The sequence below is a fragment of the Polypterus senegalus genome, chromosome 16 (assembly GCF_016835505.1).
Source record: "Polypterus senegalus isolate Bchr_013 chromosome 16, ASM1683550v1, whole genome shotgun sequence".
In the NCBI taxonomy this organism is placed as follows: Eukaryota; Metazoa; Chordata; class Cladistia; order Polypteriformes; family Polypteridae; genus Polypterus; species Polypterus senegalus.
This window is the reverse complement of record NC_053169.1, coordinates 66,016,268-66,035,658: the sequence shown is the minus strand read 5'-3', so window position 1 is coordinate 66,035,658 and position 19,391 is coordinate 66,016,268. Positions and strand designations below refer to the sequence as shown.

The window sequence follows — 19,391 nt, the reverse complement described above, 5'->3', positions numbered from 1 at the left end:
GCTATTTTTTTGTGTAGCTGCCTTCACACAGCTTCCCCGCTGCTTTATAAACGAACGCCATATAAGGCCATCGTTTCTCCTTGCTTAGCGGTTCTGTACTGTTTTATTGTTCGTTTATTACAATTCTTATAGCTATTGTGTAGCTATTCGAGACTTACTGTACTGTTTAGGTACCCATTTCCTTTATTTAATCTGCGGCTTGTACACTATTTTTTGTTTGTTTATCACGATTATAGATATTTATTGATTCCCTTCTTTAGCTGACTGCCTGCTCATATAAGGTGCTCTGCTGGCTTTTTGTGAAGCAGCCTTTACACAGCTTCTCCACTCTTTTATAAACGAATGACATATAAAGCCATACTTTCCTTGCTTTGCCAAGAAAGCTGCCTTTTTATTTAATCCATGGGTTCTCAGCTGTTTTGTTGTTCGTTTATTACAATTATTATAGTTCTCTTAATATATCACGTTGTCAGTTCAGCACTCTGGTTGTAATATGACAAAGCTGCCCGAGCTCAATCTTGAGAATGCAATGTATAGCTTTCCAGGAGAAAAGCAATCTTGCCTGAAATCAATGGCAACCTTTTGTTGGGTCTGTCCCTGAGACTTCTTACTTCTCATCGCGAAGCAGAGCCTTACTGGAAATTGGAGGCATCTGAATTGAAATGGGAGATCAGAGGATGTAACGGGGATGCGAGGAATACATTGAGTGTGGAGAAACTCTAGAGACAGCGTGTGTATTAACTTGTTAATTTTTCTGTGAGTATTTGGTGGCAGCGTCACAAAGTTGCTTCCGCAAGCTGCGCAGCTCAGCTCAGAGCGAAATGAGGTGAATGGGATGGGAGAGGATGATGTCACTCCCCCACCCGCCTCAACTGTCAATCCCCCCACAAACACAGTGTCTCGGAATTTGCATAAGCACAGCCCTTCACCAGCAATTTTAACTTAGTTACAAAGTGATCAAAACTCTTGTTTATACCCTGCGTCCTCTCATTAAACTTGTATCCCGCATTAGTCGTGGGCATGACAAATGCCAGCGGCAGCCTGTCTATGAACTTAATTTAAACTTTAGGTTTACACTGTGCTTTGTTTCCGAAGTAGCTGCAGTCATAAATATGCTTGTATGCGTCACTGTGCATGACAAACGGCAGTCGGAGCATGTCTATAAGCTTACTTTAAACTTACGGTTTACAGCGTGCTTTGTTTCCACAGTAGCTGCACTTATGAATATGCTTGTATGTGTCACTCACTCGCTTCTTATTGTTTCGCTACCTTCTCAATTGTATAATGCATGTTTTCTTGAGCACTTTTTGGAGCTCTTCCTTGTTTTCTATGCAGTGCTCTCACAGTCAGTTCACGTGATTACGTGGGAGGCGTGATGATGTCACACGAAACTCCGTCCCCCACGGCCATTGAGCTGAACTCCATTACAGTATATGGAGAAAAATAGGTTCCAGTTATGACCATTATGCGTAGAATTTCGAAATGAAACCTGCCCAACTTTTGTAAGTAAGCTGTAAGGAATGAGCCTGCCAAATTTCAGCCTTCTACCTACATGGGAAGTTGGAGAATTAATGATGAGTGAGTCAGTGAGTGAGTGAGTGAGTGAGGGCTTTGCCTTTTACTAATATAGATATGTATATATATGTGTGTGTATATATGTAGATCTGTATGTTTTTGTATATATATGTGTCTGTGTGTATATACTGTATATATATATGTGTGTGTGTGCATGTATGTATGTGTATATATATATATGTATGTGTATGTGTGTATATATATGTATATTTATCTGTATGTATGTATGTGTATATGTATATATGTATATGTATATGCAGTATGTTTATATATGTGTGTGCACGTGTGTGTGTGTATATATATATATATATATATATATATATATATATGACAGCAACACTCATGACAGTGACAAAACAATTACATTGACAATCATGTTACATTATTTTTAAAATGTTTCCTTTTCTTTTTCTTAACTTCTTTAACACACTACTTCTCCGCTGCAGATTTTGCTAGTATATAATAAATCAGTTTTGTGTGAAACCACTGTTTTTTTTTTCATTGAAAATGTTGGGCCACAATTCTGTCTCTGGCAGCTCTGCCACTGGTTTGCTTAAGGTGCACTGGGTCAAGGTCATCATCAGGCTGCACCAAAACCTCAGGGACTCTCTCTTTTCTGATGGCCGCCTTGTTGTGTAAGACAGAGCATGCAACAAATATGCTCTGTCAGGTGCAACCCTCAGCCTTTTTAGACATTGAAATCTCTCCTTCAGGTGGCCAAAGGTCATTTCAATTCGTGCCCTTGTCCTAGACAGAGCTGCGTTATATCGAGTTTGTGGCCCAGGGTTGGGGTCAGGAAACAGGGTCATTAGAAAATTCCTACAGGCACATCCCCTGTCCCCAAGCAGGATTCCATCATGATGACCTGTGGAATATGTAAAAACTGTGAATACAATACACACATCACCATGATTAATAATTAGATTATTACCTTGTTCAAATGTCCGATACAGGTGTGACTCCTTAAAAATTCTAGAGTCATGAACAGACCCTGGCCATTTAGCCTCCACATTTGATGCAAGGTATGATGCATCACAGGTCATCTGAGAATTGATAGCATGTAGGTCAAACAATTTTACTGTCAACATACCTATTGGCTATTTTCAACTCCTTCAAAAAGTGACATTACCTGCACGTTAATACTGTGGAAGCCTTTTCTGTTCACGTAATCTGGCTTATTTGGACCTGATGGGGCCTTTATTCGGATCTGCGAACAATCCAGTGCCCCAATCACATTTGGAAATCCTAGGTAATGAGAATGTTATGCTGATTGTGAGATTCTTTATGGAACTGTGGGTGTTTTTTCCTGTGTATTACCCACCTGCAATGGCATGAAATGCCTCTTTTATGGTCTGCACAGGCAGGTGTCCAGGAAACACTATGAAAACCCGAAGGAAATGTTCCAGAGCCAAACAGACTTTATGAATTGCCTGGCAAACTGCACTTTTCGATAGATGTTCCGCATCGCCTACAGTATATAAAAATGTGCCACTTGCAAGAAACCTCAAAGCAATGCATACTGTCTGTGTGGTTATGAGAGCCAGACTTCGCCGAGTTTGACTTCGAATATAAGGAGCTAATAAATCTCTGAGGTACAATATTCCCCCTCGGCTAAAGCGGTATCTTTCGAAAAGAATTTCCTCTGGGAGCAATAAAGGATCTTGCCGATTGCGCAAAATACTCTCTATATGAAATTCTCTTCGTATAATTTGTGCACCAATATCAATTGGTCGCTCATTCATGAACGGCGAAGCCATGACTGGATGAATTCCATACACCGTCACTGATTACGTGTGTGAGCTAATCCTTGTTTACATAGAACAAACCTGCTCCGAGCAGGTTGTTGAGCAGGTGTTGCTATGACAACACTTCCAGCAAGAGTTTCGAAAAACCGTCAGATCCAGGATCAGGCCAAATCGTCAACAATTACATCCGGCTAAGCGAGTAATCCACGTACGAAAAATACCCCCCAGGAAATCCTTCAGTGGTGCTGTTTAATTAATTTAACTAATATGTGCCTGATAAATTATTTGGCCTCATTCTGCTTTACTGAGTACGCCACTGATAAATAGATGAGGCTGTTTGGCTCAATTAAATGAAAATGCATTCTTCCAGTATTATAATAAAAATAGAACACACACTTCTTTATTATTAAATAGGCTGTTTTATTATTTTTGGAGTATCCCATTATGGACATGGTAACTAACTTGTGTCTACAAATTCCTGATTGAGTGATTTAATCTTTTGGCTATTTTTACTATATCATGTGAACACTTCATTACCGTGCAGGCATTTTTCATTATCTAGTGAAAATGACGTGTTTATAACCATGGAACATTTTGTGCAAATGATGTATTATCTTGTGCAAATGATCTATCATCTTGTGTGTGCTTTTAATTATCTTGTTTGAATAGTTTATTTAAAACCTGAACATGATAAAATTAAATGTGTTGCAGTCATGATTTTTATAATTTTATATTTTTAGTTGAAGAACAAAACACAATAATAACACACAATTCCATTAAAACATATTGTATAAGATATTCTAATGTAATATGTAAAAACTCCATTAACTCTTGTATTGCAGTAATGTATTAACATAATTAAAATTCTTTGACACTAATTTCTAGTAGTTGCGATGAAATATTGAATGTTTAATTTGAGTTTAAAAAGTCTACCTGTTAATGCTTTATTTTTCTGTATATTGATTAAAGAATATGGTACATAGTAATGACATGGGCAATACATGGTGTCATGCATGTGCACCAGAGGATCATGTTTCAAACTAATCAGAGGTAAGTAATCCCACTCCAGGACTAATGATATTGTCTCTTTTCTCATTCATAGCACTGAGAAACACTCAATGAGGGCAACTGACCCTAAACTTTCTGGTCAGAGTCCTATAAAAGCTGGACTTCCCTGGAAGGAGGTTTCTCATTTGGACCAGAGCAGGTCTCATGACAGCCCTCCCCCAAGACAGACTCACTGTACTGAGTACTATTAATTCAAGAAATTCACCCAAATACGGTGACTACTGCCTATTTGTTTATGTTCTTTTGCACCATTGTTTACCTGTCTTCCCTCGTCTACATGTACATAACATAATATAACTGTTCTACTTAATGTTTCTGTTTTTATAATTACAATAATAAGCTATTAACATTATACATTGAGTACATACAGCAATTCATATTTCATTCTTGTTTGTTGCTGTTTATTGTACTACATGATTAACCAACCAGTTATTACATTAATTATGGCCATTGACTACATGTAGTATAGAAGAGAAAAATTTCTATATTAGCATAGATAGCATATTAACATAAATAGCAATAAAAAGTAAGTAAAAGCTTCTAAAACATTAGATTAAGCATAAATTAGAATGTTAAGCAAATAGGTCAAGCAAATTGTTAACTAAAAAATCAGGCATATTGCATTTTCTAGTAAAAAAGGAAAATTACCAGTATTAAGAGAGGAAGGATAGAACAGGGCAAGAATGACGCACAGAATCTACCCGACGACAGGATAAGGAAGAATGAGAACACCTGTGTTCAAGGCTAGGAAGCTGAGGAACGACACCACAGACTTAATATATAAAAATGGCTCTGGTAGGCACGTAAGAAACCATCTGGATTGGTGAATCAGCAAAAAGACAACAAACGGCTTTTGCTATAAACAAGGTCACAATGATGTAATGCATGAAAGTAAATTTAGTATATTCAGGCACTAGCAAATAAATATAGAAGAATATATTAGAAATCAGCTTTAGCGTAGAAATTAAGGCAAATCAAGCATGCCAAGCAAATGATTAAATAAAAGCATATACCATATTTCTTTTTAATTAAAGTTTAGCTTCAGGCCACCATTATAACATAGTTTGAAAGGCTTAGAAAAGGAAATGACACCATAAAAGCCCAAAGATAGAAAAAGGAAAACATCTGCCCGGCAAACAACAAATCAGAAATAAGCAAAACAGAAACTAGAGATAAACAATGGACATTAAGAACAGGTGCAGAATGAATTGAACGAGGTCAAAGTGATAAGAAATGATATATAAGTTTTGGGTTTTGAACTGTTCAGGTCTCAGCTCAATTTGGCCGTATTGGGTTGAGTCCGTGTTGTTATTTGTGTTTTTTTATTGCAGTAAAGCTTTAAAACTCTTTTTGCCTATCCTGCATCCTAATAGCCTCCATTTTCAGGTAAAAAGCCTTCTGGTGACATTTTTTTGCCACAACAGTAGACACTCTTATGCCATTAACTGACATGGAAAGTTGGCACTGGTCCTAAAAACACTCTTCAGACAGATCAGTGACAAAATTGTCTGGAGTAGTGAAGACATGTTACTTACAGCATCTCTAATTAGGAGTGGAAAACCAATGGTCAGCATAACACTGTTAATTATATGGGATTTAGATTATATATGAAACCCGAGGGAATAACAGGTATTGCAATACCAGCTGGACACTTAAATGGACAAAATATTTTATTGTTACTTCCTGGTGTGGGTCCGCAGTCAATCTCTGCTGATGGTAAAGGGATTCTTTAAAGAGGTGTCTAAAAATTTACATGTGGCTGTACACAGCTGAAGTATATGCATCAAAGTTCACAAAGGAGTATATTGAGCTTTCACATTAAAATAAAGTAGAACCCTAGAGCCATTGTCATGTGACACGATTTCATGTGAAAACTACACTTTTAGGCTGAAACAACCATGTTTTTTTTTTGGAAATGGAAAGTATTTTTAAGCAGCAAATAGTAATAGGCATAAATTGGAAAGCTGTACGTGGTTTGTAATTTTTGCACTTTAGTAGAATTAGGTTAGGAACTTTTTTGTCTTAATAGAAAAGGCACAAGAATATCCCAAATCATACAAAAATAACAAATGAATGTGGTTTTGATCTGTGATTAGAGGTGCTGGGACAAAACCCCTGGTTTCAAATACTGATCTGGTCACTATCAATATGCAATCTAGATTGTCTTAATGTGTTTGCATAGATTTTTCTGTGGATTTTGAATATATGTTCAAATTCTGGCATTATCACAGTTGTTTTGCAGTTGCCATATTCCGTGTGCCTTTCACTTAGGGTTTTTGTTTTTTCCCAGAGACTCATTTTACATACAGTACATGAGTGTGGCTGGCACCTGACCAAGGATTGTTGCTCCTGATACAGTCAGGATTGTCTCTGTAGCCTCTATCCCATTATTTTCAACTGTATTAAGAAGAATGAAAAGTGATGAATTGACAGAAAATGAATGCATAATTAGCATACAGAAGCAGTACATTAAAATAAGTTGTCCACCAAAGGAATATGTTCACAATTTTCAGTATTGCAATACAGTGTAGTGGTGGGGTGGATTGGTTACCACTTCCAACTCACAGCTTCAAGATCCCAAAATTCAAATTCTTTCCTAGTCTCTGTCTGAGTGGCATTGGTATGTTTTCTCTACATGAACCTTAGATGGACTCAGGATCCACGTCTCAGGTTCTCCCTGTGTGGAGTTTGCATGTTGTCCCCATGTGTACATCGATTTTCTCCAGGTGCCTCGGTTTCATCCGACAGTCCAAAGACATACAGGTTAGGTGAACTGGCAATTCTAAATTGGCCCTAGTGTGTAGTTGGTGTTCATGTGTGGGTGTGTACAGTTGTGGCCTAAAGTTTTGAGAATGACACAAATATTGGTTTTCACAAAGTAAGCTGCTTCAGTGTTTTTAGATCTTTTTGTCAGATGTTTCTTTGGTATGCTGAAGTATAATTCCAAGCATTTCATAAGTTTCAAAGGCTTGACAATTACATTAAATTTATGCAAAGAGTCAATATATGCAGTGTTGGCCCTTCTTTTGCAAGACCTCTGCAGTTTGCCGTGGCTTGCTGTCAATCAACTCCTAGGCAAATAATAACTGATAACAGCCTATTCTTGCATAATCAATGCTTGGAGTTTATCAGAAATTTGTAAATTTTTGTTTGTCTACCTGCTTCTTGAGGATTGACCACAAGTACTTAATGGAATTAAGGTCTGGGGAGTTTCCTGGCCATGGACCCAAAATTTTGAAGTTTTGTTCCCTGGGCCTCTTAGTTATCACTTTTGCCTTATATCATGCTGCAAAAAGGCTTTGTTCGTCACAAAACTGATCTTGGATATTTGGGAGAAGTTGCTCTCGCAGGATGTTTTGGTACCATTCTTTATTTATAACTGTGTTCTTAGGCAAAATTGAGAGTGAGCCCACTCCTTTGGCTGAGAAGCAACCCCACACATGAATGGTCTCAGAATGCTTTAATTTTGGCACAGGACTGATGGTAACCTTTTCTTCTCTAATCAATCTTTTTTCTGGATGCCCCAAACAAATCGGAAAGGGAATTTCATCAGAAGATGACTTTATTCCAGTCCTCAAAAGTCCAATCCCTTTACCTTTTGCATAATATCAGTATGTCTGTCCCTGAAGTTTTTCTTAGAGAGAAGTGGGTTCTTTGCTGTCCTTCTTGATACCAGGCCATCCTCCAAAAGACTTTGCCTCTCTTGCGTGCAAATGCACTCACACCTGCCTGCTGCCATTCCTAAGCAAGCTCTGCACTGGTGGTGCCCGCAGCTGAATCAACTTTACAGGACGGTCCTGGTGCTTGCTGGACTTTCTTGGGCGCCCTGAAGCCTTCTTCACAACAGCAGTGGAAATGTTTTTTTTGGGATTAAGTTCATTTTCATGGCAAAAAGGTACCTTGCAATTAATTGCAATCCATCAAATCACTCTTCATAACATTCTGGAGTATATGCAAATTGTCATCATAAAAACTGAGGCAGCAAACTATGAAAATTAATATTTGTGTCATTCTCAAAACTTTTGGCCATGATTGTATGTTTGTGTGTGTGTGAGTGTGTGTGTGTTTGCCCTGAGCTGGACTGGTGCTCTGTCCAGTCCAGTGTTTGTTCCTTCCTTGCAGCATCTGCTAGCTGGGACAGACTCCAGCAAACCCACATAATCCAGTTCAGGACCAAGTGGGTTAGACAAGGACTGACTGACTGGATGGATAGATGGATAGCACATAAGCCGTTAACTGACAAAAAGAGCTTGTCCACCAAAGTGTACCACAAACAATCAGCAACTCAAAAAATAATCTGTTTTCAGAAATAACAGAGAATCATAAGGTGTGATTTGAGTAAAAGGTCACAATGACTGACAAGGAAAATGGGCACATTTCAAAGATGTTTCTATTTTAATTCAGAAGACATTACTAATAGTTCTTCCGAAAGATCTTGCTTTATTGTTTAAAGAGCTTGTGCTTGTGATATATTCAGAATATATTCAGAAGTAAATATATGGGTTTAAACGTTACTGCATGATAATAAGTTTGTTTGTTGGTCTAATAGGTAGAACTCGAGGCTCTGTAATTTCTCGTATCATCAATTTTTAAACCACTGATACGCGTACTTTTCTTTTAAACTGTATTGTTAATCACATTAAAAATAGAAATACATTTTCAAAGACAAGCTGACGACTCTTTTTTGGACAAGAGTGTTTGCCTGCGTGGTGAAGGTGCGCGAAGAATGGGTTAGGTGCCATAGTGATGCGCCAGGTGGCGCTTGTCACGCGCGCGCATGCACGTACGCCTGCCCGCTGGCTCGCTCTCTCGCTGCCAGTCGGAGAGGGGAGGCAGAGCGCAGCGCATCTCCTCGCCGGCGTGCCAGTCGGCTGTGTCTCTCACTGCAGTCCTGCTGTCTCGAGCGGCTCCAACCTATCGAGTAATCCGCGCTCCTAATGCATTCTTGGAGCACTATCCCCGCTGACACAAGTAACGGAGGCATGGATAGCTTGGCAGCTGCCATGACTTTCTCTTTCCAAGTAATCGCGTTAAGCTCTCTGCATCGCTCAATGATGGGTCATCAGAATTAGCCACGTGAATAAAGGCATAAGATTCTGCAGTTTATTCTGTGTCATTCACAGGCGGCAGCAAACAGAATGGATTTAACTGAGGTGGAAAGCATGTCTGGCTTCTTGGAAACGTTTGAGACACAATAAGTTCTTGTCGCACAGGAGTGGCAAGGCACCTTGTCGTATTTGTTGAGCGGTGGAATATATTCGTTTAAATTTTCATTCTTTTCTCGTATGGGAACGGTTTCATCATACTGAATTAAGGATGTCCAAGAGCACAGAAAGTACTGCAGAAGACCTATCCAAGCTACCAGACGAAGAGCTTATTAAGTGGAGTAAGGAGGAGTTGATCCGCAGACTCCGGCGGGCTGAAGCAGAGAAAATGAGCATCATGTTGGACCACAGCAATCTTATCAGAGAGGTCAACCGGACACTGCAGCTGCACCTAAACGAAATCAGGGGACTCAAGGTAAGAGTGACATAGGCTATGCAGGTGCGTGGCGTAATGTAACCTGAGAATTGACACAACTGAAACAAATTGTATTTGTTCAGTCTTTTAGAACTGGAGGAAATATTACGCGGAAGCTAATGCTTCAGTTAAACTGGAACATCAAAGTGACGGGAAAGATTTCGGTGTTTCCCATCTCGGGCGTTTGCAGTGCTGTTGATCACTCTCGAAACGCTGGGTGGCGTGAATCTGAGGGGATGTGCGTGTCTGTGTGTGTGAGTGTGGAGGGATGGTCTAGGTTAGCTTTGCTAGGAGACGTTCAGTACGTATTACCTCATAAATCGCTTTTTAAAATCCCTTCTAAATCCGGTCTAAATGGCAAAGTCAACATCATAGCCGGATTTGAGTAGTTTATGTGATCCATCCTAAACTTCACAATTTCAATAAGAACACTGTGTGTGTGTGTGTGTGTGTGTGTGTGTGTGTGTATATATATATATATATATATATATATATATGCGCACTCACTCTGTGTGTGCAGCTGCAGTTACAGTTGTATATTTTAGTATATTTTAATAAATGTATATGTCTCTTTATATTTACAAAACTGTGCCATATAAAAGAATATTAACACCAATTTAATTCTAATGATAAAAGATGCAAAGATTTTCCGTCATCCTCCATTTCCATAATTGGAAAGAATCTGCCCACCTTCAGTGATTTGTGGCAGCACAGCAGGTAAAAAGCGATATTTTAATATTGTTTCACTCATCTGTCCATTTTCATAACCAGCTTATCTAATTTATAGCCACAGGGAAATGTTGTTGTCCACCAATGCTAAAATACATTAATAAGACTGACCTACTTTTTGAAGGCCGTCATAAATGACTTTTGACTGGACTGTTTTGTTGCAGATTAACTCAGAAAAAGGAAAAGCAGCATTTCGCTTTAGTGACTGATTTCAGCCAAATGTTGCATAAAGGATATGTGCATCCAAATAAGAATCAATGTTTATTTTCTTATCCCACCAGCAGATTCATATACTATATTTCCTTAAACCATCAAAAGATACTGCAGATATAAACTGAAAAAAGTATAACCTCAATTCAACTTAAAATAATTAAGGTAATGATTCACACTTAATATTTTCAATCTGAATCAATATAATTCTTTGTATCTTATTGAACCCACAATTATTAAGTTGAGGCAAATCATTTAGTGTGATTGGGTGCAATTCACTTGTTTTAAACTGAAGTAAATCTATTTTTTAAGTCTAGGCAAATCATTTAGAGTGATTGGATGTAATTCACTTGTTTTATACTGAAGTAAATCTATTTTCTAAGTTGTTACAATTTAAAATGGTTTATTAGTCATAACCTGTTTTTATGCTATTAGAAATATTATGAACGTAAAACACTCCAATGCTGTACTTTTAACATTTATTTTAAAATCTAGTGCAAATACACAAGCATTTTTGCAGTGTAAATCTTAAATATACAACAAAATTATTAAATGTTTCTACAGCTTTCTTGAAAGTATGTTTTATTACGAGTTCTTATACTTAAAATTAACAGGTGTGAAACAGGGTTACTTACCAGAAATCCGCTGTTATAAAAGTCTCCTGCTGAAAATGACCAGACCTGTATCGCCATGTCCACTCCACTCGGGGAAAGTGTTGTTCTTTTTTGGCAGTTGGAAAGCCAGCATGCTGGAAAGTTCGACCAGGAAGAATATACAAACGGCTCCTCCCACACAGCACACAAACAACCTAAAATATTAAGTTAACTGAAATAGGATTTTTATGTTTATTCCCTCCACCATAACTTACTTTGGTACAAACAATATTTTTTACTTTGATTGAGATCTGAAACTAAATATTTCAAGCTACAACACTAAATGACTAATCTTAAGTTGCTTGAAAGAGAAAATTTATGTTGAATGAACATCAATGTTATACTTTTTTCATTATATAACTGTGCTCAGTTTACCTTTGATGTCAAGCAGTTTTTGCACTGCTTAAAAGCAAAATACTGAAAATAGTTTATTGCAATTTTTATACTTGGTTGTTTGAAGTTAAAGTTAATTATTTAACAAGTTTATTTAATTTAAATTAAAATGAATCATAAAAATTAAATCCCACAAATAACCATATGTGATTATTCTTTAATAAAACCACATTCAAACATTAGCAGAAACACATGAGCTTTTCAATGCTGCATCCATTTTCGTGTCTGTAATCATAATGTGAATTTAATTTGTTTTTGAGCAGGTAGTTGCAGTTGTTCCTAAAAGTGACTGGGTCATGTAAAAAATAAGATTGCATATAAAGATGAATCACAAATTTAAAATGAATACACTTTTGTTCAGCTTAGTGCATCTTATATTCAAAATGTATTATATACATGTCAGTTCTGCTGGTTCAGTGACACTGTCCTCCTTGCAGGAAGCTATTCTCTTACAAAGCTCTCTGTACAAAGACCTCTGAAAAAGTGCCTGTACTACTTACACATCATTGGTCCACAAGACCTTATAACACAGGTCTTCCTACTGATGAAATATGTTCACTATAAAACTTGTTAGCACACTGTACTTTACTACTGTGGCACCTTCTCTGTGGAAGGTTAATTTGTAGTGTCTCATCAGTTGTCAAACTGGCATCAAGGCTAATCTCTGTTTCTAGAGTCCTTCTTCCTGTTTAGTATTAAATGTCACAAATAAGCACTAAAATGCCCAATTGTGCTAATCATTCTGCAGGTTCATGTGATTCCTGTTGTTACACTGTATGTTATTCTTTTTTATTGACATCATACACTTTTCAGACATTTGTGGCTTTAAGTGTTTGTTTCTTGTGTTAAATTTGTATTGCTGTTTTATTTTTTCCATAGCCAAGAGTTATTCAAGTATTACATTTACTCTGTAAAATACCTTGTAAGAAGGCACCATGTCAAGAATGATACAATAGGATAAATATTAAATGATAATATCTAAACTGTAAGAGTTCTGATATGTTCTTTTTTGTAAATTATCAGTTTGTGTTGATTGCCCAGACTGCTATTTATTGTTTATTTGTTAAATTGTATTGCTAATATACAGTATGTATAGATAAATGTATAGTTAAAAATAGAGTGAACCTTTTTTAGTATAGTAATAACACTGCCAAAAGCTGAAAGCTTCCTTGACTATAGGATATTCTTTAGTCCTGCAGAATAAGTTTTCCTGCTCAATGGCTAAATTTATGCAGGCAAGTATGCTGATGTGCATCCAGGAGAGTGGCAATCTGAAGCAGATGCAGCCCAAATGTGATAAAATATGTAACTGCATTAAGGGAGAACACAAATACCTCATAGTGACTGTACATTCTTATAATGTAATATGGTATATATGCAGTTCATTAAAGTAATAGGCCTTTATAAGTTATAAAAACTATGCATCATATACTGTATATGTCGCATGTTTCATTGTTACTGGATACTCCATTTCCATTCAGGTTTGCTCAGTAAATTTTCTGATCTATTTCCTAAAATAATTATCATGCATGCTTGTAGGATTTTCCTTCTGAGTAACTTATCATGTTTCATTTATAATGTAAGAATAATATAGCATAATGTTTTCAAACAATATAAATGCAGTTCAGGTTTTGGGAGGTTGAGGTTTATCTCTGCATTAGTGGCCATAAGGTAGAAATTAACTTTGGAGACTTTGCCACTCCCACATCTGCTGACTCCCCCACTCATCATTTTTATAACAGTTATTGCACTTGGCCAGCCTGTTGGAGCAACTGTAAGAGGTGCTACTTCACAGTTTTATAGTAATGTTTTTAAATATGAGCCGGAGCAGTATCTGTGTGAATTTTTATTATTTACTCCAGTTTCCTACCACATCCTTAAAAATTGATTATTACATCTTTTGTCAATTCGGATTGTCCTGGCAAATGTGTGTGGGGGAGTGTGTCCAGCGTGTAACTTGCGCGCTGCCCAGTGAATGTTTATACCTTGTATTTGATGTAATTAGAATAGGTTGGATGGATTTAAACATTTTTTATTGTCAAAGAATACATAGTAAATAGGTGTCATGGTTTTGCAGTGGTAGCGCTGCTGCCTCACAGTAAGGAGACCTGGGTTTGCTTCCCATGTCCTCCCTGCTTGGAGTTTGCATGTTCTCCCTGTGTCTGCGTGGGTTTCCTCCAGGTGCTCCGGTTTCCTCCCACAGTCCAAAGACCTGCAGGTTAGGTGCATTGGTGATCCTAAATTGTCCCTAGTGTGTGCTTGGTGTGTGTGTGTATGTGCCCTGCGGTGGCTTGGTGCCCTGCCTGGGGTTTGTTCCTGCCTTGCACCCTGTGTTAGTTGGTAATGGCTCCAGCAGACCCCCGTGACCCTGTGTTAGGATATAGCGGGTTGGACAATGACTGACTGACGTAGTAAATATGTGCAGTATATGAAAAAGTATTTCTGGAAGAGTTTACATCAATGATGGGGGATTCCATGAATTTCTAATGCGGTCAGATAATTCTGTTTAATAGTAGTGAATGAACAAACCACATTGTAGCCATTCTTGTCTGTTGATTTTGCAAAGCATAGAAATCTCAAGATGCATGCACCTCTAAATCACATTTCCCTAAAGCTGCTGCCATCCCTATACAAGTCTTCTACTCCTATGTTTAATGGTTTTATTCTGGTGAAGTTTCCTTTTCTGTTATGGGGAAAGTAGACTTCTTTTTCCATTTTCTTTTTCTTTTCTTTTTACTATTTGCATGCTTACTTAAAAAAGTAATATTAAATGAAAAAAGTGTAGTTGAGATGAATGGATGAGTGTCCTGTCAACACCAAGTACAGGAGAGCAATACAGCATATTGTGAAAAAGAGTATATTAATGAAACAAATGTGCATTATTTTAAAGTCCCATCATTTGGTGTCTAGGTTGTATGACCAATTAACAGCCCCAAGGTGTCACTATAAATGCTGATCAAACTCACAGAGTGATGTGTATAGGCTGAGAAGGAAGGTATTTAAGAAAGTTCCTGGGGTACCCTGCTCAAAGCCTCCTATGCTGCTAACCACCCTTTCTGACAGACAGAATTTGGTGTGAAAGTGATAGTAATCATGTACACTAAGGGGATATCCACCTTCATTGACCTTAGCTTATTTCCCAACACAGAGGGCTACACTACTGGTCCAAAGTTTTAGAACACCTGAGTTTTTCCAGTTTGTTTTTTTTCCAAATTTAATCTGTTTAAATGCAACTAATGACCTAAATAATGAAAATGAAAGCACTTAACTGCCAGAGGTTTAAATTTAAAGTTTAGGTTAGGAAAAAAAGGAAATATCAGAATATTAAAAATGGGCCTTTTTCAGGGAACACATAATAGGTTGCAATCTACAGATGTTCTGCAACAATTAAAGTAAATCAAGCCTTGCAAATTGAAGCAAACAATTTGCACAGGTGTCCCAATTTCTTTTTATTACTACACCCTTTACATCCTAGAAAGTTGTAAATTCCAGTGATCACGGCAACACAACAGCAATTAACAAATGAAATGAGACAGAGCATTATTACCCTTAGAGAAGTTGCAAAAAAAATCAACGTGCCAGTGAGTGCAGTGGTGTCCTACACAATCCCAAGGCAATTGGAAAATGGAAGAAACTCTGATTAAAAGAGATCTGGCAGGCCCAAAGTCACAACCCAGTCAGAAGACAAGTTTTTGAGGGTCACCAGTTCACATCATAGGTGCCTCAAAGCACAACAGCTTCAAGAACAGTGGTCGAAAAATGCAAGTCTCAGTTTCTACTAAAGCCATTCCTTAAAGGACAAAATAGGGTCTTGAAATACTGGTTGTGGACTACTGCAGACTTGAAGAAAGTCTTATTAATCAAAGTTTGAAGTTTTCAGTTTATTATGCAGGATGTTTGTACCCTCGAGTTGATGAAAGGATGGTTCATCAGTGTGTGACACCAACTGTCACACATGGAGGAGGAAGTGTGATGGTCTGAGATTCTTTTGCTGGAGGCATTTTTAGTGACTTGCACAGAGTGGCATTCTGACTCAAAATGGCTACCACAGTTTGGCTGTTAATTTACCAAAATGTGGCTACTTTGATTAATCAAAAATGTGAATAAAATTTTGTATACTTTATGATTCCTTGACTTATTTTTTTTTTTATTTGCCATTTTTTATTTATTCTATGCCAGTGTAATAGTGTCCAAGTAACACTTCAGAAGATGCAGTTTTGCTAACTTAAACTTTAAATTTAAACCTCTGGCAGTTTACTGCATTTCAGGTGATTAAATTTGAAACAGAAATTGGAAAAAGGTGGTGTTCTAAAATATTTGACCAGTACTGTATATGGAGCAATGAAGATGTCAAAAAAAGATCTTCATATTGCCTGGATAGATAGATAGATAGATAGATAGATAGATAGATAGATAGATAGATAGATAGATAGATAGATAGATAGATAGATAGATAGATAGATAGATAGATAGATAGAACTTTATTTGTCTCCAAGAGCACATTTAGTTTTTAACGAAAGCTCCATAAACATTATAACAAACCATAACAACACAAACTTCCCTCAAACACACAAAGATATAAAAAGAAAACTTCTGACTTGGCAAAGAGGAGAATTGTCACAGTTAAGCATATCGCTGTATTCTATTAAGAAGCCCATTCAGTGTTTCTTGACACACTTCTACTGAACAATTCGTTGGCTGAAAGTACTTAGTGTTAGTGTGTCAGAAAGAGGCTGTGCAGCTTTGTTTACAATCGCCATCAGTTTTGTCTTCTCAACTCAACTACAACCTCCAGTAAATCAGAGTAGAAAATCACACTGACCATCAAAGATTCACAGAACATGTAATAAATGCCACAACCCACATTAAAGGAACTCCTAAGAAAGCAAGAGTTGGCTCTGCCCTTTCTTACTTATGCAGTTCCTCTGTGTTACTGGACCAGTCCACCTTGTCACTGATGAGATGTGTATGGAAGTGTGATTCTTCAATGCAAATATATAGAATTGGCTCGCTTAAAAGGGAACTAAAATAGAGTATGTACATCATAATTTTCACTTTTAAGGTTTAATATCTTTGCTGTGTCAAAGCACATTATGATAATGGGTCGATGACATGAATTGTTATACACATGAATTGTTATTTACCTGGTTTGTCTGAAATGTTACATATGGAAGGGTCAGATTTGCTTTAAATATATGCAAGTTTTCTTTTATAAATCCTGAGTTTTGGATGGAAAGTTGTGAATGTATGTTTCAGGCCTCTTTTTGTACATTAGCACATTTTAAAAATCTGAGCCAATCTTAATCCAATACAAGATCATCTGGAGTGGTGGCCTGTCTAGGCAGCACTAAGCATAAGGCTGAAATCAACCTGTGCACATGCCTCTGAAGCCATGGGAGAAAATTTGGAATACTTGGAGGAAAGCAGTCTGGACAGTGAGTAAATCTGTAGACACTACTTTTACAAAATGAAAATGGCAGAGAGCTACTCATATTTTCTAACATTTAATCTCATAGCTTATTTTGACTCAAACAAACTGAATAAGCTTGTTTTGCCTGAACATTTACAAAATGTTGGTGTCCACAACTCACCTTTTTCATAAAAACATCACAAAAAATATTTAGTTCACCTGCAAGTGCATTTTGTATGTCTGTATGCATTTTCTAGTGTATATCACACTATTGAATTAAAACATGAATGCTGTCAAAATAAAACAATGCAATTACAAATTCATAGATATTCATTATTCATTTGTCATTTTGTTGCATGTCACTGTTTTACTTTATTCACATGTCCAGTTGCATGCGTGATGTGTTTTTTAGTTAGTCAGATGACTTGCACTGCATGGAGTCAACAAAAGAGGTGTATGGTGGAGTGTAGCTACTTAGGTTCACTCTTATGGCGTCATTTAAATGTTCATCTGTCAGTCTTGTTCTGAACTTTGATTTCATGACATTCATGTCAGAAAAGGCAGACTCACAGAGGTATGTAGACCCAAACAAAGCAGACATTTTCAGAGCTGCTTGGTGAAAATTCTACTAAGCTCCAGAAATGCTGAGAATGCTGTCGAGATTTTAACTGCACATTATTTTGAAGGTTTACTAATATATAATATATGAAATCTGAAGTCTGTCTGTCCGCTTTTCACAAGAGAACTGTAACGGATTTAGATTGGGTTTTTTTCTATAATTTGCATGAACATTCCGGTTGATTTTGCGACTTCTCTCATTTTTCTATGTATCATAGTTGGCTTGCGGTACAGATTTATTTGCATGAATCCAAGAAACACGCAGCATGCTCACTCACTCGCCAGCTTTGGGGTGTGTTCCTTAACTCTGCTTAACTAGCAAATGAGAGGACAATTGAATTCAACTTTGTTTGATATTTAAAATAAAATGTTACTTAGGTCTTAATGAGTTTGAGTCCGGATATTCTCTGAAGTGTATGCTACATTGAAAAGATAGATTGTAATTCAGATTGTGGATCGTGATATAATTTTTTGGAAAGATCGCCCACTCCTAATTTGACTAATCAAGTTTTCAAATTTAAGTAGGACTAGCAGAATACCCGCGCTTCGCAGCGGAGAAGTAGTGTGTTAAAGAAGATACAAAAAAGAAAAGGAAAAATTTTAAAAATAACGTAACATGATTGTTAATGTAATTGTTTTGTCATTGATATGAGTGTTGTTCTCATATCCATCTATCTATCTATCTATCTATCTATCTATCTATCTATATATATATATATATATATATATATATATATATATGTTGTTCTCATATCTATCTATATATATATATATACCTATCTATCTATCTATATATATATATATATATATATATATATATATATATATATATACCCGCGCTTGGCAGCGGAGAAGTAGTGTGTTAAAGAAGTTATGAAAAAGAAAAGGAAACATTTTAAAAATAATATAACATGATTGTCAAAGTAATTGTTTTGTGTATTTGGCGGCAGCGTCACAAAGTTTTTTCGTCTAGCTGCATCAGAAAATGTACCACGACGCCTGACACGCCTCCTTTTTACTGTTTTCTCACAGCTTGGATTGCTGCTGTCATATATATACACACACACACACACACACACACACACACACACACACATACATACATACATACATACATACATACATACATACATATCTATACTAATAAAAGGCAAAGCTCTCACTCACTCACTCACTCACTCACTGACTCACTCACTCACTGACTCATCACTAATTCTCCAACTTCCCGTGTAGGTAGAAGGCTGAAATTTGGCAGGCTCATTCCTTACACCTTACTTACAAAAGTTGGGCAGGTTTCATTTCGAAATTCTACGCCTAATGGTCATAACTGGAAGGTATTTTCTCCATTAACTGTAATGGAGTTGAGCTGGAATGACGTGGGGGGGCGGAGTTTCGTGTGACATCATCACGCCTCCCACGTAATCACGTGAACTGATTGTCAACGCAGTGCGTAGAAAACCAGGAAGACCT

General features: G+C 37.1%; 1 protein-coding gene across 1 annotated transcript in view; it reads left to right on the top strand.

The window, feature by feature from the left end:
• The first annotated feature begins 9,221 nt into the window (after positions 1 to 9,221).
• The window catches only part of ccdc85a (coiled-coil domain containing 85A), a 409,546-nt gene continuing 399,376 nt past the window's right edge, over positions 9,222 to 19,391 (top strand). The window contains exon 1 of the mRNA XM_039738394.1: positions 9,222 to 9,908. Within this exon, the coding sequence (XP_039594328.1) occupies positions 9,705 to 9,908 (204 nt within the window). The 5' untranslated portion in view covers positions 9,222 to 9,704. The remainder of the gene's footprint in view (positions 9,909 to 19,391) is intronic.